Source organism: Cucurbita pepo, chromosome 7, assembly GCF_057944985.1.
Source record: "Cucurbita pepo subsp. pepo isolate OVF chromosome 7, ASM5794498v1, whole genome shotgun sequence".
Taxonomy (NCBI): domain Eukaryota; kingdom Viridiplantae; phylum Streptophyta; class Magnoliopsida; order Cucurbitales; family Cucurbitaceae; genus Cucurbita; species Cucurbita pepo.
Window position 1 is genome coordinate 10,698,447 of NC_141804.1, and position 24,904 is coordinate 10,723,350.

General features: G+C 38.0%; 3 protein-coding genes and 1 long non-coding RNA gene across 5 annotated transcripts; 1 reads left to right on the top strand and 3 right to left on the bottom strand.

Annotated features, from left to right (window-relative positions):
- Positions 1 to 1,068: 1,068 nt before the first annotated feature.
- On the bottom strand, positions 1,069 to 7,466 carry LOC111798084 (E3 ubiquitin protein ligase DRIP2-like). Its single transcript, XM_087125746.1, has 6 exons — positions 6,888 to 7,466; positions 3,882 to 3,981; positions 1,847 to 2,671; positions 1,724 to 1,774; positions 1,498 to 1,570; positions 1,069 to 1,424 (listed from the first exon to the last, which is right to left on the bottom strand). The coding sequence occupies exons 1-6, from the start codon at positions 7,000 to 7,002 to the stop codon at positions 1,251 to 1,253; spliced, it is 1,338 nt and encodes a 445-aa protein (XP_086981872.1). The 5' UTR covers positions 7,003 to 7,466; the 3' UTR covers positions 1,069 to 1,250.
- Positions 7,467 to 8,971: 1,505 nt separating this feature from the next.
- LOC111798135 (uncharacterized) lies at positions 8,972 to 9,587 on the top strand. Its single transcript, XR_002815655.2, has 2 exons — positions 8,972 to 9,170; positions 9,264 to 9,587. It is a non-coding gene; the product is annotated as an uncharacterized LOC111798135 (long non-coding RNA).
- Positions 9,588 to 14,567: 4,980 nt separating this feature from the next.
- LOC111799113 (PRA1 family protein F3) lies at positions 14,568 to 16,270 on the bottom strand. 2 transcript variants are annotated; one of them, XM_023682517.2, is made up of 2 exons: positions 15,401 to 16,270; positions 14,568 to 14,760 (listed from the first exon to the last, which is right to left on the bottom strand). In XM_023682517.2, the coding sequence occupies exon 1, from the start codon at positions 16,055 to 16,057 to the stop codon at positions 15,404 to 15,406; it is 654 nt and encodes a 217-aa protein (XP_023538285.2). In that variant the 5' UTR covers positions 16,058 to 16,270; the 3' UTR covers positions 14,568 to 14,760; positions 15,401 to 15,403. The 2 variants fall into 2 exon arrangements, with proteins under 2 accessions (XP_023538285.2, XP_023538284.2); XM_023682516.2 differs by having other exon boundaries at positions 14,568 to 15,277.
- A 1,359-nt stretch (positions 16,271 to 17,629) lies between these two features.
- LOC111798913 (uncharacterized) lies at positions 17,630 to 24,904 on the bottom strand. The gene is made up of 13 exons (XM_023682262.2): positions 24,705 to 24,904; positions 24,512 to 24,574; positions 24,250 to 24,420; positions 23,599 to 23,730; positions 22,957 to 23,096; positions 22,357 to 22,443; positions 22,046 to 22,171; positions 21,079 to 21,231; positions 20,333 to 20,401; positions 19,500 to 19,601; positions 18,396 to 18,566; positions 18,223 to 18,302; positions 17,630 to 17,930 (listed from the first exon to the last, which is right to left on the bottom strand). Exons 1-13 carry the CDS (start codon positions 24,733 to 24,735, stop codon positions 17,876 to 17,878), a joined length of 1,380 nt encoding a protein of 459 aa, XP_023538030.2. The 5' UTR covers positions 24,736 to 24,904; the 3' UTR covers positions 17,630 to 17,875.

Consider the following 24,904-nt stretch of genomic DNA (forward strand, 5'->3'; position numbering starts at 1 on the left):
AAGGTGGACAATATCTGTTAGCGGTAGACTTGGGCTGTTACAAAGCGATACTAGCGGTAGACTTGGGCTGTTGTGGACAATATCTGTTAGCGGTAGACTTGGGCTGTTACAAAGCGATACTAGCGGTAGACTTGGGCTGTTACAAAGCGATACTAACGGATCAAAGTGGACAATATCTGTTAGCAGTAGACTTGGGCTGCTACAAATGATATCAGAACTAGATACGGGGCAGTGTGCCAACAAGGATGCTGGCCGCCAAGGGAGATGGATTGTGAGATATCCTAATCATTCCTTATAAATGATATTAGAACTAAATATGGGGCAGTGTGCCAACAAGGATGCTGGCCGCCAAAGGAGATGGATTGTGAGATATCCTAAGCATTTCTCATAAGGACGTGGAAACCTCTCCCTGGCCGCAGATGGATTGTGAGATATTATCTGTTAGCAATGAACTTGGGCTGTTACAAATGATATCAGAACAAATGATATCAGAACTAAATATGGGACAGTGTTGTGGATGTTGGCCCCTAAGGGAGATGGATTGTGAGATATCCCTTATAAGAATGTGGAAACCTCTCCCTAGCCGCAGATGGATTGTGAGATCCCACGTTAGTTGGTGAGTGAAACGAATTGAAAAGAAGAACGAAGCATTCCTTATAAGAGTGTGGAAACCTCTCCCTAGCATATGCATTTTAAGACTGTGAGACTGCAATGTGTAACGTACAAAACAGACAATGTCTGCTAGCAATGGGCTTAGGCTGTTACCTACTCCCTAGGACGTCAATCTTATCACAATTGAGTCCGTGAGACATGCTCACTATCATTTTAAAAGAAAAATGGCCATTTGCAGAATCTCCTTATCTTGAAAACATCCCCACCTTCATTACTCTTATGATGTTTTTCATACAAACAACATTTTGTTGTAACAGACGAGTTAAAAGTCGAGCTCTGCAGCTCAACGAGCTCAACTCGTCAAGACATTAGCAACCACCTTTTCAAATCGTAGCAACGGAAGTAACCCGAGTGAGATCAGTGACAGACGAATCAGGAAAACGAGCCAAAACAGCATTCGAACAACCGTTCATTATATAGGATATACCAATGAAATAAAACAATCAAAGAATTCAGATATATAAAAATCATCAGCAAGTTCACGTAAATACGACGAACCCGAAGGCTTCGGATTCGGAATGCAATGCTCATAAAACATTACACCAAGACGTAAACGACATACAGAACCAAGAACCTCGTTATGGGGTATGAACTTTCCGACAGTACGAGAGGACCATAACAAAGTCCTTAGCAGACGAGCCAACAGATGCTGGAATTTTCTTAGCCGTGGACGCCGTTCGAAACCACAAGTCGACCAAGTTTTGTAGCTGCTGCGTTGGTAGCACCGGCTGACCCCGACACGATATTTCCACCTGAGACGTAACATGAATCAAAAGAACATATTCGACTTAACCACTTCGAGATCGAGCTCGTGAAATTAAATACCTCAGCTTCACTCTCAAGATCTAGTTTCTTTACAAGGTACTTTTGGATGGACGAAACAGGCATTTTCCCATCTCTGTAGCGTAACGAGCAAATAAACGAACATTTAGAACAGCATATTAATCAGCGAGTATCGAAAATCCGATGAGTAGCAACAGTAACGTTCTTACACGGTGTCGAGAACGTATTTGTTCTTATAAGATTCATGAAATATAAATGAAGAACTTACTTTATTCTCAAGTAAGAAGTTGATATTTGAGGCAACGGAAAGCCTCCTTTCCTAAAATTTATAAGAACAAATCAGTCAAACAAGAACTCAAATAATATGTATTTGATAGGTTGGGTATGTTACCTGTCTTCCGAAGCGATTAACGTGAACCAAATCGAGTTATTTCTTCTACATTTATCGGCCGACGCATCGAGCACAGCTTGTGCTGTCGAGCCTAGCTCGACAGACGAAGCTGCCTTGTTACGAGCTACTGCTCGTAACCTTCGACGTTTCATGGATTCTGGGAGTGATGTCGTCCCATTATTATGGTTATCCTTGGACTTTAGGTGGCTTCCATGCTCTTTATTTCTTGTTTTCGGCATACACGGTCCGTAATTTGGAGCTCCAAGTGACAGCGGTTTTGCATTGGTTTCTTGTGCATTGAGCTCAGCATCAGCAACGATCGATGGTTCGAGTTTGGCCATTGACGGGTCTTGGAAATTTAGTTTGGTTGACTTCGTTCGGTTAGCAGCTTCGACCAAACAATTCAAGGGTGTCCAGAGATCGGCTTTTCCTTCTACTGTAAGATCCTCGTGTCTTGTACTGTTAGATGGCTCGGCGAAAGATGAGTCGGGCCTTCTGTGCCGAACGTTTTTAGTCAAATAATCAGAAGAGCTGGAACTTGGTGTATGATCTTCTCCTGAATCTTCTTCTTTCTTTAGCGGTTCCTCGATCCCGACATTACATCCTCGTAAAGTCGAAGCCTTTCTTGCAACATTCTTCGATCGTCTTCCAGTCAAGCCGCTACTCTGCATTGGTACTTTGGGTGTGTTTACCACCAACGAAGATAGCGATCGCTCCTTCCTTTTCACGGGTAACGTAGCCAAGGGCGACACTTCGGGTGCGGTTATCTTTCTCCTCTTGAGAGGAAATATTTTGGCTCTGATATCTTGTAAATTGTGGTCTGGCCTGCAAAATATAAATACAAATCTAATGTTGCAGCTGAGCTCATCTAAATGCTATAACGTTAAATGCCGGAGCAGTCGAAGGAAAGCGGCTAAATTTTAGCGTTACGATATCCCATCAAAGGAGACACTAGATCGAGGACCTTCTTGAAGCTCTCGTACCAAAAAAAGGCCTTTTGGAAACTCGAGAACGCGTCTAGACTTTAGAGAAATCGAGTCCAAAAGACATCTCCGTGAAAAAATTGACAATTTTCTTCCGCTTTTCCTTTTGGGCTTCCCCTTAAGGTTTTGAAAACGCGTATGCTAGAGAGAGATTTCCACACCCTTATCAAGAATGTTTCGTTCTCCTCCCCAACCGATGTGGGATCTCACAATCCACCCCCCTTCGAGGCCCAGCATCCTCGTTGGAACTCATTCCACCCCCTTTGAGACCTAGCGTCCTTGTTAGCACACCGCCTCGTGTCCACCTCCCTCAGGGCTCAGCCTCCTCGCTGGCACATTGCCCGATGTCTGGCTCTGATACCATTTGTAACGGCCCAAGCCCACCGCTAGCAGATATTATCCTCTTTGGGCTTTCCCTTTCTGGCTTCTCCTCAAGTTTTGAAAACGCGTATGCTAGGGAGAGATTTCCACACCCTAATAAAGAATGTTTCGTTCTCCTCTCCAACTGATGTGGGATCTCACAATCTACCCCCTTTCGAGGCCCAGCGTCCTCACTGGCACTCATTCCGTTCTCAGACCCCCCCCCCCCCAAATCCACCCCTTTTGAGACCCAGCGTCCTTGCTGGCACACCGCCCCAAGTACATCACTAGCAAAAACGGTCCTCTTTGGGCTTCCTCTCAAGGTTTTTAAAACGTGTCTACTAAGAAGCGGTTTCCACACCCTTATAAAGAATGCTTCGTTCTCCTCCCCAACCAACGTGGGATCTCACACAATCCCCGTTTCATACATTAATGTTTCATCTCTAGTTTTTACACCTTCCTCAAACAAATTGCCTCGATATACCGAGCAACACGACTCTATTACCGCCACTAGCAATAGTATCAACAACACTCTTATAAAATAGAAGAGCACGAAAGCATACACCTCGACAAATTTTTTTACGAACATAGACAGTTCTTTCATCCCAACAAAGCACTTTACCTAACAGCTATACGCTCGAGAGCTGTCAAATCATGTCATTAGAGGAAACTGCAAAAATAAAAGAACAGACCTCAGTTTCTCCACAGGAAGACAGCCCAGATCAATGTTGCATACAGGACAACAATCAACCTCCTCATCTGAGAGCTTCTCATAAATGCATTTCCTGCAAACTGATATGCAACCAACATTTTAATGCACTACAAAGCTAGCATTTCAAAAGCCACTGATATATGTGTTTGTGGAAGTAATGGGATGTTATACTCATAAAATTCACGAACAAATACGAATATTGATAAGCATAGAATGGGAGGTGCAATGTAACGGCCTAAGCCCACCGCTAACAAATATTGTCCTTTTTGGGCTTTCCCTTAAGGTTTTTAAAACGCGTCTGCTAGGAAGAGATTTCCACACCCTTAATGCTTCGTTTACCTCTCCAACCGATGTGGGATCTCACAATTCACCCCCCTTTGGGACTCAAAGTCCTTGCTGGCACATCGCCCGGTGTCTGACTCTGATACCATTTATAACGGCCCAAGCTCACTGCTAGCAAATATTGTCATCTTTGAGCTTTCTCCTTTGGGCTTCCCTGAAAGGTTTTTAAAACGCGTTTTCTAGGGAGAGGTTTCCACACCTTTATAAAGAATGTTTCGTTCCCCTCTCCAACCGATGTGGGATCTCACAATCCATCCCTCTTCGGGGCCCAACGTCCTTGCTGGCACACCGCTCGATGTCTGACTCTAATACCATTTGTAACGGCCCAAGCCCACCGCTAGCAAATATTGTCCTCTTTGGGCTTTCCCTTTCGAGCTTCCCTAGTCTACTAGGGAGAGGTTTTCACACTTTTATAAAGAATGTTTCGTTCCCCTCTCCAACCGATGTGGGATCTCACAATCCACCCCTCTTCGGGGCCCAACGTCCTTGCTGGCACACCGCCCAATGTCTGACTCTGATACCATTTCTAACGGCCCAAGCCCACCGCTAGTAAATATTGTCTTCTTTGGGCTTTCCCTTCCGGCTTCCCCTCAAGGTTTTTAAACCGTGTCTGTTTGGGAGAGGTTTCCACACCCTTATAAAAAATGCTTCGTTCCCCCTCTCCAACTGACGTGAGATCTCACATGCAATTTCACAGTTTGCAGGTATAAAAGCACTCACTGTAGCAGGTGAACAAAATCATGGCACATTTAGATCAAGTTTTTTGTTTTTGCTATCTGTTTTCATAAATAAGTTTGTTTATCAACATTTTTTAAATAAAATCTGAAAATTGTTATCAAATTCTGTTTTTCGATTTTGAAATTCGTTTAACATCGGTACAACGACCAATACTTTTCAAAATCAAAATGTTAACGACGATACAAAGAAGACTAACGATCCCATTCGTAGCAGCGGCCTTAGTAGCCAACAATTCCATGAAACAACAGTGTTCAGCAAGTCAATACAGAAAGCAATGAACATAATCATCTAAAAACATATGCATTACAGCAACATGCAAGTAGTTTTCAATAGATATTCAGAGTTCCAAACATATCGTTAACGATATCGACGTCAAATTCTCAATTGCTTGATATTCAACAAGCAACACTAGAAACATTGATGAAAAGATCAACAGCAGAGACCATTACATACATAGACGGTTCGATCCTGAAAGTTTAGAATTGTTGAAGAACAGGATAGATATCCCAAGAACTTCTAACATAATATGGCTTGATCTTACAATGTTTATACACATGTAAATTGCACGGCATGTTTCAAAAATTGCACTACTTCGTTATTTAAGTAGATGAATTGAAACTAAGTTAGTGAGCTGAAAAACTAAATCAGTAGAGATTTCGAGTCTTTGTAATGTAACCAAATGATCTGTAACAGCCCAAGCCCAAGCCCACCGCTAGCAAATATTGTCTTCTTTGGGTTTTCCCTTTCGGGCTTTCCCTTAAGGTTTTTAAAACGTGTTTGCGAGGGAAGATTTCCACACCCTTATAGAGGGTGTTTCGTTCTCCTCCCCAACAAAGGTGGGATTCTCACAATCCACCCCCTTCAGGGCCCAGTATCCTCGCTGGCACTCCTTTCTTTCTCCAATCGATGTGGGACCCCAACCAAATCCACCCTCTTTGGGGTCCAGCGTCCTTACTGGCACACCGCCTCGTGCCTACCCCCTTCGGGGAACAACCTCCTCGCTGGCATATCGTCCGGTGTCTGGCTTTGATACCATTTGTGACAACCCAAGCCCACCGCTAGCAGATATTGTCCTCTTCGGGCTTTCCCTTTCGAGATTTCCCTTTCTGACTTCCCCTCAAGGTTTTTAAAACGCGTCTGCTAGGGAAAGGTTTTCACACCCTTACAACGAGTGTTTTGTTCTCCTCCCCTGCCAATGTGGGATTCTCACAATCCACCCCCTCTGGGGCCCAGCGTCCTTACTAGCACACCGCCTCGTGTCTACCCCTTTGGGGAACAACCTCCTCGCTAGCACATCCTCCGATGTCTGGCTCTAATATCATTTGTAACAGCCCAAGTTCACCGCTAGCAAATATTGTCCTCTTTAGGCTTTCCCTTTCGGGCTTCCCCTCAAGGTTTTTAAAACGTGTCGGCTACAGAAAGGTTTCCACACCCTTATAAACTAAATGGTGTTCCATTCTCCTCCCCAACCAACGTGAGATTCTCACATGATCCATAAAGAAGCTAATTAGGGGATAGAAGAAAGAGCAACCAAATCCAGCTGAACTAAGCTGAAGTAAACTGTTCAAGCTGAAGTAAACTGTTCAAAGAGAACAAGCAAAAGAGCCATGAACACTAACACGGATATTGATCCAAATGTCATGATATAAGAATCAAAACCATAAGGTGAATGATTTCACGTAAGAATTTAAGAATAGCTCAATCTAAAGAACACAAGAACAAAATAACCCAATTTACCACACTAGTTCTCATGAATCAAAACGAAAAAAGCTTCAAAAATCCATCACAAGCAGCAAAATTAGCAGCAACCCAGATCATAAAACAACTAAAAAACAATAACCCAAGAAGCGAAAAACCAAAACATGCAACAAAAAATCATCTTCATAAATCAAATAGATGAACTTACACGTGTGAAGACAAAGAGATATAGTAGTAGCTTCCTTCAATAGCTTCTTACACAGAGGGCACGTCATGCATGCTTCAAATATCTCCCTCTTCACTCTCACCACCTGACCTGCCATAGCCACGCCCTGTTTCTCTTACGCCCTTTCGCCAAACCACATTGAAAAACGCACAGATTAACACAAATCCACACAGAATCAGGGCAGCGTTTGGATTGAAACAGGGCTCCAACCTATGGATCTGAGGTCGAAGGCGAAACAGAAGGGATTTTGGGGCAAATTCAGAGATGGGTTTTGATTGGAATGTGGAAAAATTACGTGGGGTTGGGTTGTTCTTGCTTGGATTTCGAACAAGAAAGGTATAGGGGAAGGGAAAGGTTTGAGGTTTCGATGAAATAGCATGGTCTTGAATAAATATATGTGTATATATATATAATAAATTGTGTGTATATATATATATACGCATCAAGGGGAGCCGAGGCAAGCACTATTTAGTGGATTTGTGCATTGTTTTGAGGGAAAAGTGAGTTGGAGAGTGAGTTGAGTGTTCGAGTTGGGGCTTAGTTGTAGAGAGGAGTGGATAAATCGCGCCGTCAATGATTTCTGACCCTCTTATCTAAGAAGAACTCTATTTACAAATTTGGGAAATTTCTCATTTTTTGGGATTTTAAATATTATTTTCTTTATTTTTTATTTTTTTAAAAAAGATAAATAAATAAAATAAAATAATTTTATTTTGTATAAATTGAGGAATTTTTAGATTTTTTTTTAATGGGAGGAAAATATTTAGTTTTTGTTTATTTTATTTTGTATTTAATTACTAAGAAAATAGTTTAATGGGTATTTATGTTAAATTTTAGCTTAATAAAAAAATTTATGGTTGATAATTTAATTGGTTAAAATATTAGTTATAAGTTATAGTATGACTGTATATTTTATCGATATGTTCCAACTCTGCCTTCTATTTTCGGGTTATAAATGTTAAATATTTTTAATTCTAATTTAAGTTTTCGAGTTACAGACGTCAAATATTCATAATCTAACTCAACTCTCTGTTTTCGGGTTATAAACGTTAAATATTCTTAATTCCAACTCAATTCTTTGTTTTCGGGTTATAAACATCAAATATTCATAGTCTAACTTAATCCTCTGTTTTCGGGTTACAAACGTTAAATATTCTTAATTCCAACTCAATTCTTTGTTTTCGGGTTATAAACATCAAATATTCATAGTCTAACTTAATCCTCTGTTTTCGGGTTACAAACGTTAAATATTCTTAATTCCAACTCAATCCTTTGTTTTCGAGTTACAAACATTAAATATTTTGTGATGTCTCACGTTGGTTGGAGAGGAGAACAAACCACCATTTATAAGGGTGTGGAAATCTTACTTTAGCATACGCGTTTTAAAGCCTTGAGAGGAAACTTGAAAGGGAAACCCAAAGAGGACAATATCTGCTAGCGGTGGATCTGGGGCATTGTAAATGATATTAGAGCTAGACACCGGACGATGTGTCAGCCTTCTCGTTGTTCCCCAAAGGGGGGTAGACACAAGGCGGTGTGCCAGTAAAGACGTTGTGTCAGCCTTCTCGTTGTTCCCCGAAGGGGGTAGACACGAGGCAGTGTGCCAGTAAGGACGTTGTGTCAGCCTTCTCGTTGTTCCCCGAAGGTGGGAAGACTCGAGGCAGTGTGCCAGTAAGGACGCTATGCCAGCCTTCTCATTGTTCCCCGAAGGGGGTAGACACGAGGAGGTGTGCTAGTAAGGACGCTGGCCCCAAAGGGAGGTGGATTTGGGGGCGGTCCCACATTAATTGGAGGAAGGAAAGAGTGCCAGCGAGGACGCTGGGCCCCGAAGGGGGATGGATTGTGAGGTCCCAAGTCGGTTGAAGAGTAGAACAAACCACCATTTATAAAGGTGTAGAAGACTTTCCCTAGCAGACGCGTTTTAAAGCCTTGAGGGAAAGCCCGAAAAGGAAAAAAAAAAAAAAAACAATATCTGCTAGCGGTGGACGTGGGTCGTTACGTTTTAGGGTTACAAACGTCATATTGGATTGTAACTATATTTTCGAGTTAGTTGGATGGTATATGAACAGTCCATGTTTTAGTTTTTAAAAGTACGTACGGACCATGTTGTTTATTTATCCGATTAATATTAAAATCAAAATAAATAAAATTGGGAAATAAATTAAGAGTTAGAGATTCGAATCTGTTGACCGGTCAAACCCTTCTTTCCCCTTCGCTTTCTCCTCCTTTTTACCAGGGGCGATCGACTGTTCGAGCTTGCAGCAGGTAACAAAACCCTAATCAAACTCGTTTTGAAGCACAAATTTCCTTATCATTTTCCATTTCTTTTGACAATGGCGTTCTCGTTAATGTGCACAGGGCGGAGGATCTGAAACGGAGGTTGAACAATCGGTTCCACGAGCTTCAAGACGAGATTAGAATCGCGGAGGTATGGATTGCATAGGAATTTGAGTATTCGATGATTTGATCTTCTTTTGCTCTTTGATTTTAGACGCGATTTTCGAATTTCCGATGAGTTTTGAGTTTCGATGTGATATGAACAAAATTAGAGTTTCTCGTGTTGAATTGTTGAAATTTTCGACTGAGTTGTTTCTGGAATCTTGATTATCTTTTTGACTAGATAAAGAAAAAAGCCATATGGATGGGATATCACGAGATATAAATTCTTCAAAGGATTGATTAGCTCGCTTTTGATTTGTTCAATGTTTTCTTGCTTGCTTTGTTCTTCTGCAAGTTTATTTTCTTCCCCAGCTTTTTACTTTTTGGTGGTATTTGGGAGACTTTAGTTGGTGAAGCGATTAATCAATACTTCAACCTTGTGTTTCCTGCAATTTTCCTTGCAACTCTGTTTACTAGGAGCTTTATTTCAAGGGGAATTTTCAAGATCACTTTTGGTTATGTAATCAAATACCATGAGAATTTTTGTAACCAACACACACTTTTGGTTTTTGTAAAAGTCATAGGGAACTCACCTTTGGTGGCTATTGGGAGATCCCACGTCGGATCGGGAGGAGAACGTAGCATTCTTTGTAAGGCTGTAGAAATCTCTCCCTAGTAGACACGTTTTAGAAACCTTGAGAGAAAACTCGAAAGGGAAAGCTCAAAGATGACAATATCTACTAGCGGTGGATTTGGCCTGCTACAAATGGTATTAGAGCTAGACGTCGAGCGACGTGCCAGCGAGGAGACTGAGCTTGAAGGGGGGTGGACACGAGGCGGTGTGCCAGCAAGGACGTTGGGCCCCGAATGGAGGTTGATTTGGGGGTCCCACGTCGATTGAAGAAGGGAACGAGTGACAGGAAGGATGTTGGCCCTGAAGGGAGTGGATTGTAAGATCCCACATCGGTTGAGGAGGAGAATGAAGCATTCTTCATAATGGTGGGGAAACCTCTCCCCAGTAGATGCTTTAAAAACCTTGAGTGGAAACCCAAAAGGAAAAGTTTAAAGAAGATAATATCTACTGGCGGTGGGCTTAGGCTGTTACAGCTACTTTCTTTAGGAAACAAACAATAATCTAGACGATGCGAGTAATGAGTTGCTTCTGAGTGATGAGGAAGTGATTCATTTCCATATTGGGGAAGTTTTTGCCCATGCAGGTTGGAAGAAATGAAAGAGGAGAATATTACGAACGTGGGAAAACTTAAGGAAGGCAAGTATTTCCTCGTTGCCGAGATGAGATGGCTGAATCAAAGAAAATTCTGTACAGGAAGTTCAAAGAGTCTACGATTGATACAGATAAGTTTTTCTGAAGCTGTTTTGATAGTATGTATGTTCTTTGGATCTTGATGTCATATTCTCTCATATGATCCATATAGTCTTGGAATCCTCTGGATTTTGATTTGAGAAAATGACCTGATAGAAGATGGTTGATAGTGTTTACTCGATATCCATAGATGTAACAGCCCAAGTTTAAGTCCAAGTCCACCGCTAGCGGGTATTGTTTTCTTTTGATTTTTTCTTTCGGGCTTCCCCCTCAAAGTTTTTAAAACGCATCTACTAAGGAGAGGTTTCCATACCCCTTATAAAGAATAGTTCGTTCTCCTCTCCGATCGATGTGGGATACCCATAGAAGAAAAAAGAAACTCAACGAACCTAATCAGCAAAGTGATGTCGAACCCAATTGACTTCATTCCTAACTACTATTTAGTTTGTTTTAGTTTGATCTCTCTAATAAATGACATCAAACTGATGAGTTCGATTGATTCGACGACAAGGCAAAACCAACACAAACTAACTTAAAACCTTCGTTCACACATGGACAGCCATGGCCAGTCAATAGGGAAAAGCAATGTAAAAAACCGAAACGACTCGGTTCAGCTCAATATCTTAGAAAACCGAACTGTATCTGAACAAACTTACATCCATAGGCTGTATAGATGAAGAATAGATGAAAAGAGAGTTCAGGCAAGGAAAACAAAAATCCAATGCATCTGTTTAGAAACAGATTGTTGTTGTTGTTATGTAATTAGGAGCTGTGTTAGTGATGGCAGCATTTGGATAATGAAAAAAGCACAGTGGGAGACACTTCCCACTTGATGATCCGCACGTGCCACCTGAACATATTCCCTTCAGCTAGATGTTGATGTTTCATCTAAAATCATTTAGTGGTTTGATATTTATCTTTGTGTTTAACAAGTTTTTGAACCACGATTTATTATTATAACTTTATTAGAGACATAATTAAATACAGGGAGAAAGTTTTCTATTATACGGATCACCAACTTCACTTACTTCTATGGTAGGTTCGTTCTAGGGAGACTCACATAACTATAAAGGAAGAACTTGGTGGGTTAGAAACATTTTCAATATATGATTATTTTTTTGTATTTGTTTGATGAGAAATGATTGTTCGATTATTTTTTTGTATTTGTTTGATAAGAAATGATTGTTCGACTTATCTAGGCAGGGAAAAAAAAAACCTTTAAATATAACATTTAACACAATCGCACTTTCGAAGGCAGACTAGGGATTGTGCGGCACTCACTTTCCAACGATAAGTGAGCTAAGCCAATTTGTTCTTGCGTCGCCTACGGCCAAGCGACGTATGATTGAGCCTCTAGTCTCGATTTTAAAAGAAGGTTTTAGAAAACGAGAAGAGAGAGAGATCGTATGATTGAGCCTCTAGCCTCGGTTTTAAAAGAAGGTTTTAGAAAACGAGAAGAGAGAGAGATCGTATGATTGAGCCTCTAGCCTCGGTTTTAAAAGAAGGTTTTAGAAAACGAGAAGAGAGAGAGATTTTAGAAAGAGACGTTATATAAGCAAGCAAGAGAAAGATAATAACCTCTAGCCTCGGTTTTAAAAGAAGGTTTTAGAAAATGAGAAGAGAGAGAGATTTTAGAAAGAGAGATTTTGGAAAGAGACAAAGAAGGTTTTAGAAAATGAGAAGAGAGAGAGATTTTAGAAAGAGAGATTTTGGAAAGAGAGATTTTGGAAAGAGACGTTTTAGAAAATGAGAAGAGAGAGAGATTTTAGAAAGAGAGATTTTGGAAAGAGAAAATGAGAAGAGAGAGAGATTTTAGAAAGAGAGATTTTGGAAAGAGAAAATGAGAAGAGAGAGAGATTTTAGAAAGAGAGATTTTGGAAAGAGACGTTATATAAGCAAGCAAGAGAAAGATAACAACGGCTTAGCATATATAACCTTGGGTAGGGAGAAGTTGACAATTACTATATAACCTTGGGTAGGGAGAAGTTGACAATTACTCGAACTTCTTTTAGTTTAATCAATGAAAAGAAGTGCTGATGTTAAAATTTCCTCCCGATGACGTCATTATAGAACACAATAGATGCATCTACTATTGAAGAATTTATTTCAAATGGAATTATATAATTAAGTCAACATACAACTCTCATCTTTAACTTCAGATTTTATTATTAGTTTCTGTGCTTTTAAATGTAAATTTTAAATTAGAGAATTTATTATTCGTAAAATAATATTAATAATTTCATGTAAAAAAGGATATTTTTAAATTAATAGAAAGAAAACCAATAAAAAAAATATTTGTTTAAAAAATTAACAATAACTAAAAATAGAAACCTGAAAACTAAAATTCAACGGTTAAAATAAAATGAAAACAAAATTATAAGACCAAAATGATAATTTAATCTTATAATTATTTATAATTATTAAGATGAGAAGAGAAACCCCTATAAGCAATAATTATTATTATTATTATTCTCTTTCGTTTGCGTGTACTCTTGTTAATGTGAACTAAGACAGCTAAAACTAAGTTTCTATTTTTTAAAGAAAATAATTTAATTTTTAATAAAAATTTAAAGACAAAAAAGTAATTTTTGTAATTAGTCGGACTTTTTAAAGTGAAAATAAAAAATAATAATGGGAGGAACTATATGAACTTTAATTTAAAAAAAAAAAAAAAATTAAATAATTAGATTTAATGGGTCATAAAAAAACCCAAATGTCTGGGAGATGAGGAAATTTTAGCTCAAGTTTTGAACCTGAAAGTATGAATCCAGGATTCCTCTAGCTAACCCTAAATTATTCAAAAGGTGTTAGCTAATTGAGCTTTTAAATTGCATATATTCTACTTTCTACTTTGGTATATTTTGTGCCCGATTCTGGTTTAGGAAAGGGTCCTTATCTTTCTCGGAACTAGTAGAGATCCGAAAAGAGTTCTATCTACTTTGGGATTTTGAGCTCGATTCTGGTTTAGGAAAGGGTCCTTATCTCTCTCGAAACTAGTGGATATCCGACAAGAGTTAATTTTCTACTATCTACTTTGGAATTTTAGACCGGATTCTGGTTTAGGAAAGGGTCATTATCTCTCTCGAAACTAGTGGAGATCCGAAAAGAGTTAAATTCTTCTTTCTACTTGGCATTTTGGCCTCAATTCTAGTTTAGGGAAGGGTCCCTATCTCTCTCAAAAAACTAGTGGAGATCCGAAAAGAGTTAACTTTCTACTTTCTACTTTGGCATTTTAGGCCCAATTCTAGTTTAGGAAATAGTCGGTATCTCTCTCGAAAGTAGTGGAGATCCGAAAAGAGTCAAATTCTACTTTCTACTTAGCATTTTGGGCTCGATTATGGTTTAGGGAAGGGTCCCTATCTCTCTCAAAACTAGTGGAGATCCGAAAAGAGTTAACTTCTACTTTCTACTTGGCATTTTGGGCTCGATTATGGTTTAGGGAAGGGTCCCTATCTCTCTCAAAACTAGTGGAGATCCGAAAAGAGTTAACTTCTACTTTCTACTTGGCATTTTGGGCTCGATTATGGTTTAGGGAAGGGTCCCTATCTCTCTCAAAACTAGTGGAGATCCGAAAAGAGTTAACTTTCTACTTTGACATTTTGGGCCCGGTTCTAATTTAGAAAAGGGTCTTTATCTCTCTCGAAACTAGTAGAGCTCGGCTACGATGATTGAAGGCTATTCAAATAGCACGACTCGTACCACAAAAGAAAGGGCCACTCTTTTACGCTAGAAGCTACGCTATTGTCGTTTAGTTTAGCACCGTATAACAATGAAGGAGGAGTATGGTAACTCCAAGAGTAGAGGTACGTACTCATATATGATTTGGTTGCCTACGAACTTTGTTTTAAGAGATTCATCGATGAGACCGACGGGTTTATATCGAGATACATATCATATATCTAATGTTAGAACACTATCAAATCAAGCCATTGAAATCATAAACACAAATTCAGAGAAGATCAAATCAAACGATGCAAGCACAAGATTATAGAACAAAGGCAAATCATAGCTCCTCCTGCTAAATGTTCAAGTGAGCGAGGTGAGCCACTGTTGATCATTGAATAATTTACATATGCGTATGAAAAAAACAGGCAAAAGCATGAAGAACTCTTCCACCAAATTCAGAAAATGAACACCAAATTCAAGAAACCCCTGCATCCCAAATATACAAATCAAGCCATGGAAATTAAATACCAGGATCATCTAATCCTAGCTCAAGAATCTCTAGTGTCACAACAATCCAAGCCAGGAAGAACAGCAATTTGACATACCAGTATCATCTAATCCTAGCTCAAGAATCTCTAATGTCACAACAATCCAAGCCAGGAAGAACAGGAATTTGACATAAACCCTACAAATGCATTGATTATGCATCTTGAATAAACCAGATTCCAGTTGACAAGATGAATCCAAGCAAGCAAGGAATAAGGAATTCAATCCAACAATCCCATCAAGGATCTCTAATGTCACAACAATCCCAGCCAGGAAGAACAGCAATTTGACATAAACCCTACAAATGCATTGACTATGCATCTTGAATAAACCAGATTCCAGTTGACAAGATGAATCCAAGCAAGCAAGGAATAAGGAATTCAATCCAACAATCCCATCAAGGATCTCTAATGTCACAACAATCCCAGCCAGGAAGAACAGCAATTTGACATAAACCCTACACATGCATTGATTATGCATCTTGAATAAACCAGATTCCAATTGACATGATGAATCCCAGCAAGCAAGCAATAAGGAATTCAATCCAATTTTCATTGAAGTTCGAGAAATTGAGACGTACCCATCAAATCCGAGTGTAGCCTCGTTGTTGTTGTTGTTGTTGTTGCTGATTTCCCGCAGCCGACAGCAATCCCCCTTGTGTAGCAGTCTCCAAATCGAGAAATTGATCCGCCGTACTCCGAAACGCCGCGTGCAACGCAACAACGACGGTCCCTGTTGTTAGGGCTCCCAAAACATTCGATCCCACATCAGTAGAAACAAGAGCGATGATTGTAAAAATGCTCAAAACCCCCAAAACAACTTTATCATCGAACGTTTGGTTGAAGAGAACGAGAGGCTGATCGCGGAGGAAGTAGAAGAACAACCAAGCGACGAAGACGAGCAAGATAACGAAGAACGAAGTCGGATGCCAGAATAAGCTGAAGAAGACGATGACGAGCATCACCATGGCGTAATTGACATGAAAGTAGTTCACGTTCTGGCGGATTCTCGCCATAGCGTCATCGGAGCTTAAAGGGAGAGAGAAGGCGGAGAAATCGAGGAGCTCTCGCCATGGCCGCTGTTTGGCGATTAGGGATTGCGTGGTGGTTTTAGCGTGTTCGAGAAAGGAGGAACTGGAGGGGAAAGATGGAGGAGCTCCACCGGAATTGGTGGGGAATGTGGCGGCGGGCGGAGAGGGCACGGTGCCGTAGACGGCGGCGAATTTGACCCGTGACATTGAAGGAAAATCGAGGGTTTTAGAGTGAAATTTGCACGGATCTAAGGGTTTTTCGGGGGAAGAATTTGTTGGGGCGAAAGGGAAAATGGGTTTTAGTTTTGTGGGGAAGAAATTGGGCGTTGGATCTGAAGAATGGAGCGATGGAAATGGACTTCTGTTCTGTTTCTGAATCAGTTTACTTTCTTTTGCAGAGACTATTCCGAGGAAGAAGACGGGGAATATATATATATATAATATATATATATATATATATATATAGAAAATTTCTTAATTTTGTTAAATAATATTTGGTTGAAAAAACTGTTTTTTATCTCTCTAATTTTTATAACTAATTTAATCTTAAAATATTTTGTCAAAATTAAATATTCATTTTTATTAATTATCTATTTAGATAATTTACATGTGAATTAAATTATAATAAAATTCAAAGTATTGTAATAAAAACAAAGTTCAAAGAAGTACAATAATTTATATATATATATATATATATATATTTTTTTTGTCAATTTGACTTCGTAAAATTAAAACAAAAATGAGTTTTAACTTTTATTATAAAAAATAATACAAATCATTCGTTTTATCATGAAAAAAAATATATTATTGTCAATAAAAAAAGAATTTTATTGAATTATCACATTGATTTATTTTAAGGGTTAAGAAATTTCTATATTTTTAATCCAAACTATCATAACAAAATAAATAATTGAATCTGACGAAGTAAACATTTAAAAACATGTTCACCCTAATTTATTATAATTATTTAACAAAATTAAATAAATAAAAAATGGATTCCAAAAACATTTTAAATTTTATGATTTAAAATAGAATATTTAGAGGTATAATTAGCAAAATAGTATTTTTAAATATTAACATGACAATAATCGATAGGGGCTGTTTCATTAAAAATAAATAAATAAATAAATAATATTAAATTTTAAATTATCCAAAAATTTAGTAAATTTGATAAAAAAAAATATATATTATAATTCCGTAAAACCTCATAAATAATATCCATAATTGATAAAGCTCCAAATAAATTTTAATTTTCAGTCGACTATAAAAAAAAACTAAATTTGTAATTTAATTAATTCTAATCTATGACACAATATCTACTACTCAAAAGTATGAATAGATGTGAAAATATTATTACTCAATAAAGAACACAGATTCACAGATTTAAAAATAAAAAATAAAATTGGGATCGAAGGTCCAATGAAAGTTTAATCTTCATTGATATTCACAACATTTAAATAGATACCAGATACCAACTAATACCTACCAATAATGAAAATATAAATTAACTAAATCTTGATAATAAAATAAAATATACTAATCAAATATCTAAGATATATTCCCTAACTAATATATTTTTCTAAATATTAAATGATTCCATAACTATATTTCATAACTAATTCAAACTAAAAACAAGTCACACTAAATTTTGACAATCTAAACCTCTCAAAGTTACCGAACATTTCTATATCTATATAAACTTGTATACAACGTTAAACTATAATTTGTTTTTTTTTTTTGTTTTGTTTCGTGTTCACTGATATAAAATAACCAATTAAGTTACGTTGAGAGCGTCGATACTAATACCAAATAAATAGAAGGATAAACATTGGTTTTAAGTTATTCTAAAGAGGGTTTGCTCATCATGAATGCCACACCTCAACTTCTCTATCAAAATCTAACACTTTGATTATTGTATCTAACACCTCGAAAAACCCCAAAAAAGACATAAATTACAGGGAAGAAAATTGGATTCTCACCACCACCAAGATCCGATCATCTCTAGAATCAGCCATAGATGCTGGATTATGATTTTTGTTTATCTGTGCCATGAAACTTTCTCCCAGCTTCAACTGCTTCCCTGCAAAGAAAACGAATATATTGGGATGGATTATAAAGCGTAACACCTCGAAAACTCCTGCGAACACGAGCATACGTGCTACAATTAAAGCTTCCCTACGTCTAAGAGGTTCTAAGAACATCTTCAAACAGATTGGAGGAAGCATATATAACCCGAAAAGCATATCGATGTTATCATTAAGTCTTTCCATTTTGTAGTTATATTAAATGATGATTTTGAATGAAACTGACTGATTTTACTGTAAGAACTACCAAAAGAAGAGAAGCATAACAGATTCAGGGTTAATGAGAACCTGAAAGCATCAACTAATGCCATATTGTTGGGATCGAGCTGAACGCCCTCGTAGAATGAGTTTGCTGCTTCTTCAAACCTCTGCAATAATGACCAGTGACTTCAATGGCATAATAAGAGAAGTCATCTAATTCGATACTCACGAAATGATTCACTGTAAAACTGAAGACTTGCCTGCAACAAACGTAACGCTGCACCTTCTCGATAGCAAGCTTTCGGCCAATCTGGCTTCAATGCTCTGCAGGCCTTTGCATCTGCTAGGGCATGCTCGGCTTGACCTAACCTTATCCAACAAAGACTTCGGTTGGAAAATAACATACCATCAGTTGGATCCAGGTCGATTGCCTACAAAATAACATCGTTATAGTAGTCCAGTAGCATCAGTCATACTTTACAATTGAGTCTCTGCAAACATCTCATAACTTCAATCTATGAAGCAGACACTGCAGTTATAAAAAAAAGCCACACCGTAAGAAGCTTAATTCTATCCAAAAAGATCTAACAACTCCCTCCCAAGCCAGTAGTCATTGGTATCAAATGAAAATTGGTACTGCCCCTAGCTCGCTAGCATCTATCAATTATTTAAAATAATAATAAATAAATGATAATAAATAATTAAAATAAAAAAGAAGAAGAATGAGAGGTTGGCATTTAATATATCTCTCATTCTTTTTGTGATGTCCCACGTTGGTTGGGGAGGAGAACAAACCACTATTTATAAGGGCGTGGAAATGCGTTGAGGGGAAGCCCGAAAGGGAAAGCCCAAAGAGGACAATATCAGAGCTGTTACAAATGGTACCAGAGTTAGACACCAGACGATGTGCCAACCTTCTCGTTGTTTCCATAAACACGAGGCGGTGTGCCAGTAAGGACACTGGACCCCAAAGGGGGTGGATTTGGGGGTGGTCCCACATTGATTGGAGGAAGGAAAGAGTGCCAGCGAGGACGCTTGCCCCGGAGGGGGGTGGATTGTGATGTCCCCACATTGGTTGGGGAGGAGAACAAACCACCATTTATAAGGGTGTGGAAACCTTTCCCTGGTAGACGCGTTTTAAAGCCTTGAGGGGAAGCCCGAAAAGAAAAGCCCAAAGAGGACAATATCTGCTAGTGGTGGATCTAAGCTGTTACACTTTTTTAGGTTAGTAGAGACATGTTTAGGTTGGTAGCGAGAGGTTGGCATGTCTTAAAAACAAGCAGATTGTAGGAGTTCATAAAATAAGCCTGCAATTTTACAAGTGAAATATACAAAACAGGACACAGAAACAGGCAAAGATCAACCTGTGTATAGGCATCAACCGCTGTATGAAAATCCTTTGTATTGAAAGCATCATCCCCTCTAGATTTGGCCTCTGCGGCTTTCTTCTTTGCTTCAGGCGACACCTAGTAGTTACGTACCATTTGGCGTTAGACTCAAAAGCAGCAGGCGCAATAAAGAACCATATTACCACTTGTAAACATCATTTTAGTCAGTGTGCTTCATAAGCAAGCTCTGGATAAGCATTCTCATTCTAAAAAAATTTGACGAAAAAGTTGATTGTTATGGGAAAGAATGAAGCAGCATCTATTTCATGAAGCTACCAGGGACAAAATCAAGCCATTATGACTAATTTGAATATAATTCAAAGCACCACATCGAAGTTTGGTAAATATCCTGTGTTGACACGTAATTCCAAAACCTCATTACGACACGGATATTTTAAATAATGCATAAACATAAATAATTTGCCTTTACATTGGCGTCCTACAAAGTACAACACAATACACAAACTGTCCAATGATTCATCTAAAGGTTTCCATTTAATGCTTAATTCGCTCTAAGATTCACAGCTGTGATAGGTTGAACACTTGAACAAACATTCAAACTTCCTTTCCCAACAATGAAATTATAGTTGTTTCTCTCTCAAAAATTTAAAAAAAAAATTCCCAACCAATATGTTGAATGACATGGAAGACAAATTGCAAGTTACCATTTTAATTACCCATAGAATTTTCATCATCATCATCATCATCATCACTTATCAATCACGTTGGAATGTTCTATGGATCCCTATGAAAACTTTGGACAGATACATAACCAAAAAATAAGCTGATCAAGAGGGTTATAAACACACCTCGGGCAAATCCTGAACTCGTGATGTGGAGTCTTTATGTATACTAACATCCTCCAGATTTCTGGTCACCTACAAAATTTAGCCCTTGCAGTTAGGATACGAAGCAGCTATGAGATACAAGAAACAATAAACAAGCAGACGCAAACACCGCAATTGATAGAAAGTAGTTAATACACTCACACTGCTACTCTATTCCAACTTGAAGGGTGAAAGCTGTGTGTTCCCCTCATTTACAGTAATATTCTTATCATTTCGCTCTCCGTTTCAAAGTTCAGATATCTTTACTATTTAATTTTCTGTTAGAGAGTCTAATTTGTGATCCAACAACAAATGATCAAAAATGCATTTTCAGCTATTTCATTTCGCAGCATTTGGCTTATCTTTAGTATATGACTCACCTTCTTCCCTTTATTTCAAACAATTTTCTTGTTCTGATAAAAGTTCTATCCCTGTAAAGAGAGACAAACTACATACCAAGAGATGACTATTCAAGGGATGCGGCAACCTGAAGGTTCATATCGGAGCAGAGACCAACATAAACTGTATATAATTTGATAGTGACGGCAAAGAGCTTTTGAAGACTATAAATGCTGATGGAAAAAATAAAGATGCCACAAATAACCCATCTACTAGTTTCAATCTTTACTTGAATAGGATCTGTTCTATAGGTTTTACAAATGTGCCCTTGAGTTCTAAAATAACATATCTACTAGTTAGACAGCTAAAATAGAATTTCAAGATCATACCTGATCTTTCATGGTTTCATTCTGCATATACTCAAGTATTCCATCAGCGGTCCAATTAGGAATTGTCTTAATTGCTGAAGTCAAGGGAAGAAGAATCTCAACAGCTGCCCGACTACCTCTAGCTGCTGCAACCTGAATTGGCCTTAGCACATCCTACAATACAACAATAACAATTTTATGCTTGGAAGAGGTTTTCTTTAATTCAAAATTTTCATTTTTTTATGGCAAACAAACAACCATAAAGAGCAAACAAAGAAACTATAGAGATCAAAACAGAAATCTACATAGAGCTTTTAGCTGATGTAAAAGTTGATATAGACACTCTAGAGTTCAAAACGAATCGAGTACATATTCTCAACCAGCACAAGAAGCTTAACAAGCACTTATTGATCTAATCTTAAAAATGGGGTGTATTGACACGGTGAAAGATTTTAATATCAATTTCAACTGAAATTGCATAATTTCACCACGAGGGGCACATCAAATAATATTTGCCCGTTACTAGTTGATTTGATCTTGAACTACTAGAAGTAAGCTACCATTTGTTTCTATTTTCTCATAGCAAATATTTCTTTTTATTTACTGTAATGATTTCTCAAATATCAATGAAAAGTTTCAATTTCTTGCAGGAAAGAGTAAGATATGATAGATTGATAACTTAAATTTTTTTGGTATCTCTACTACCTTAGTAATTACCTAAAGTTGGGATGTGTTTTTGCAAGCTCCCTTTTGAGAAGGTCTATAAATTCCACTGTATTTTCTACTACGATTTTTCAACAACTTCGATTTTATCAATGAAAAGATGTTTTATCTAAAAAAGAACTAAGTAGAAGAAAAAGATGATGCACTGATATCCCATCACATAATTCAACAAAATAAAGGGTAAGAACAAGACATTCTCTTTTAAAGAGTAATAACTGAGAGTTCAATGCTGTAGAACTTTGTCATGAACTATGCTCCACACTACCTCATCAGTGGCATTAGGATCGGCCCCAGCTTGTAACAAACTCTTTATAATCTCAAGGTTCCCACTATCAGCAGCAATATGAAGAGGAGTTGCTCCACCAGCACTAATATTTACTTTTGCACCTGCCTGTAGATTGAGTGCAAAGGATGCAAAAATGTCAAAATTCTACTAGACGAAGCAAAATGTTCATCATTTACGCACTACAGCTTCAAGTAATTAGAATTTGATCAAATATCATTGGTATATGGCCGAATAAGACAGAAAAAAGAAAGAGAGAGAGAAAAGAAGGCACAGGTCAACAGAAACAAAACCTGAATTAACAAATCCAAGCAAGCCAGAGAACCAGCAGCCACTGCTGACAATAGGGGGGTAATATCATCGTCAGTTTCAGCATTGGGCTGAAAGGCATTAGAAAATGTTTATGGCATCAGTGGGAACATATAAAGGGAAAAAATCATCCACATATAAATGTTTTAAAACGTGCTATCGAAAAAATCAGACATGACAAACTAGTAGAAGTAAAATGAAAGAGAAGCTGAAACAATAAATTAGAATATGTTTGTAGCTGGAGCTAAACCACGATCAATGACAAAGACACATTAAAAACCTCTGGATTTTGTTAAGGACGAACCAACACTCCTCTACAGCTAAATCATTATAACTTCCCACAAATGGAGATTAATTCATAGAGAAATCTTAAAGAAAGAATAAACTTTACAAATCTTGTTCTATGAATATCATCCCAAAGTTAAAACGCAAAATTTCCACTAAGCAACATTTCCATAAGAGAAACTTGCCAATTAAAAGAACTCAAACAAATAAACAACCTTGAGTACACAAGATATTTCAATCAATTATATGTTTAAGAATAAGAAATATCAGACTGGAGATGAACTTGTGAGCATATATACATTAGCGTGGTGTTCAAGGAGCAGCTTTACAGCTTCCTGTTGGGCATGACCAGCGGCCCAAATCAAAGGGGTACCCGCATCACTCTGGGAATTAACATCAGTAACTCTTGAAAGTAAAAACTTTAGCAGCTCAATATCTCCTGCATTAGAAATCAGAATTAATAAAAGTTCTACATTTTTCTGCAAAATTAGCCCTGATCATTTCAATCTCTTTTAAGCATGGCGCAAAGATTTGCCAACCCCAATATTTAGTTTGGCTAAACATTCTCCCATCCTTCCCACCAATACCATTAACTCTCACCCCTCTACAAGAAAGCAACGGGAGAATTTCATATCTTATAACAGACACTTGTAAGTAGTTAAGAAACTAAGCAACGCCACATGATACATGTTCTAGATGTAAGATGTTTAATGATAAAGACAAAATAGTTCCTTTCTGATACCCAGACGACCTAAGAATTAGATGTAAAATGATTCAGAACTTGGTTCCAGAAAGAAACTCTACTGTTACTCAAATACATTTTTTTTATTACAGGAACCATTGCTTACTCAAATCAAAATGCCCATAATCAGAATCCTAACACCTACTACCTGCAGGAGCGCCAGAAGAAAAAAAAAAGAATATAAAAAAAGTGAATTTACCAATGCCTGCAGAATGATGAAGAGCTGTGGCCCCCAAGTCACTTGCTATAGCAGGATTAGCACCACACTCAATAAGGTATCTTGCAGTATCAGTGTGTCCTTGTCGAGCAGCATGAATAAGTGGAGTTTCACCTGTAAAAAAATCCAAATGATGTCAAACATAATTGTGCTTGAAAAAAATAACCATGGGAGAGACATAAAATCAATAAAAACACTATGCTTGTTAAGAGAAAGCTTTTACAACATCAAATTCCTCTTTTCATGCTAAACAGTCTTTCTCAGCCTGCATGCTGCATGTATCTGACAAATGTAAATTATGATATTAAGGAGTACCATTTGTGAAATCTTAATCACAGAATTGGTAAATAGAGCTCTTTGTATGGACAATATAATCTCATAAGTATTTTCCAGAATGTCCTCATACTTCAACTACGATATAATTCAAAATGGATGTAAACTCGGTGAAAAATACTACGATATAATACATCTTCATTGGTGAGGCTTTTGGGAAGCTCAAAGCAAAGCCATGTGAGCTTATGCTCAAAGTGGACAATATCATACTATTGTGGAGAGTCGTGATTCCTTAACATAAATTCCCCATATTTTTTAATCCAAATTCCCCCAGCAAATAAATAAGAAACGATAACTTACCATCTTCGTCTCTTGTATCAACGTCGAGCTTCAATTCTTCTAACAGATACTTGCAGACCTCAGTCTTTCCCTCTCTTGCCGCAAAATGAAGTGCACCTCGCTTATTAGCATCCTTAATGTCAGCCACAGTTCCCGCCAGTCCCTTCCCTTCATCAAGCCTAGCAGCCAAATCTACTCGAACACACCAAAGCATTCCATAAGAGATCGACAAAATTTACACGAAAAAAGTAACCAAATTCAAGCTGATTAAGCAGAAACTTACTCTTCAAGAGATCAATGTTTCCAATGCGAGAGGCGTTGAGAAATTGTTGCACTGTCTGCCTCGCTGAATACAATCCGCGAATTTGCATCACATAACTAGTAAGGATATAAACAACAACAACAACAACAACAACAAAAAAAAAAAATGAAAATGAAAATGGGAAGAATGATACAGAGGAAAGTGGAAGAAGAACCTGCGAGGGCGTCTGAAGCATCGGGCGCCATGGAGGAAGGTTTTGTGAGACTTGTTCCGAAACCCTAGAGGAAGAAGAAGAAGGAGAAGGAGAAAATGGAGTTGTGAGACTGGTTCCTAAAACCCTAGAGGAAGAAAGTGTCGGTTTAAACCCTAAAACCAGTGCCGCAGTGTAGACGAAGAAGATGGTAGAAATATTAT

What these genes read in the sequence shown, in the direction of transcription:
- LOC111798084 (XM_087125746.1), bottom strand. Translation starts at nt 7,002, where the DNA reads ATGGCAGGTCAGGTGGTGAGAGTGAAGAGGGAGATATTTGAAGCATGC. An exon ending in TTAATCGCTTCGGAAGACAG is followed by an intron (nt 1,775 to 1,846) that starts GTAACATACCCA and finishes TATAAATTTTAG; the next exon opens with GAAAGGAGGCTTTCCGTTGC. An exon ending in ACTTCTTACTTGAGAATAAA is followed by an intron (nt 1,571 to 1,723) that starts GTAAGTTCTTCA and finishes GTTACGCTACAG; the next exon opens with AGATGGGAAAATGCCTGTTT.
- LOC111799113 (XM_023682517.2), bottom strand. Translation starts at nt 16,057, where the DNA reads ATGTCACGGGTCAAATTCGCCGCCGTCTACGGCACCGTGCCCTCTCCG.
- LOC111798913 (XM_023682262.2), bottom strand. Translation starts at nt 24,735, where the DNA reads ATGGCGCCCGATGCTTCAGACGCCCTCGCAG. An exon ending in TGCTTCAGACGCCCTCGCAG is followed by an intron (nt 24,575 to 24,704) that starts GTTCTTCTTCCA and finishes GATTGTATTCAG; the next exon opens with CGAGGCAGACAGTGCAACAA. An exon ending in GCTTGGATTTGTTAATTCAG is followed by an intron (nt 22,172 to 22,356) that starts GTTTTGTTTCTG and finishes CTCAATCTACAG; the next exon opens with GCAGGTGCAAAAGTAAATAT.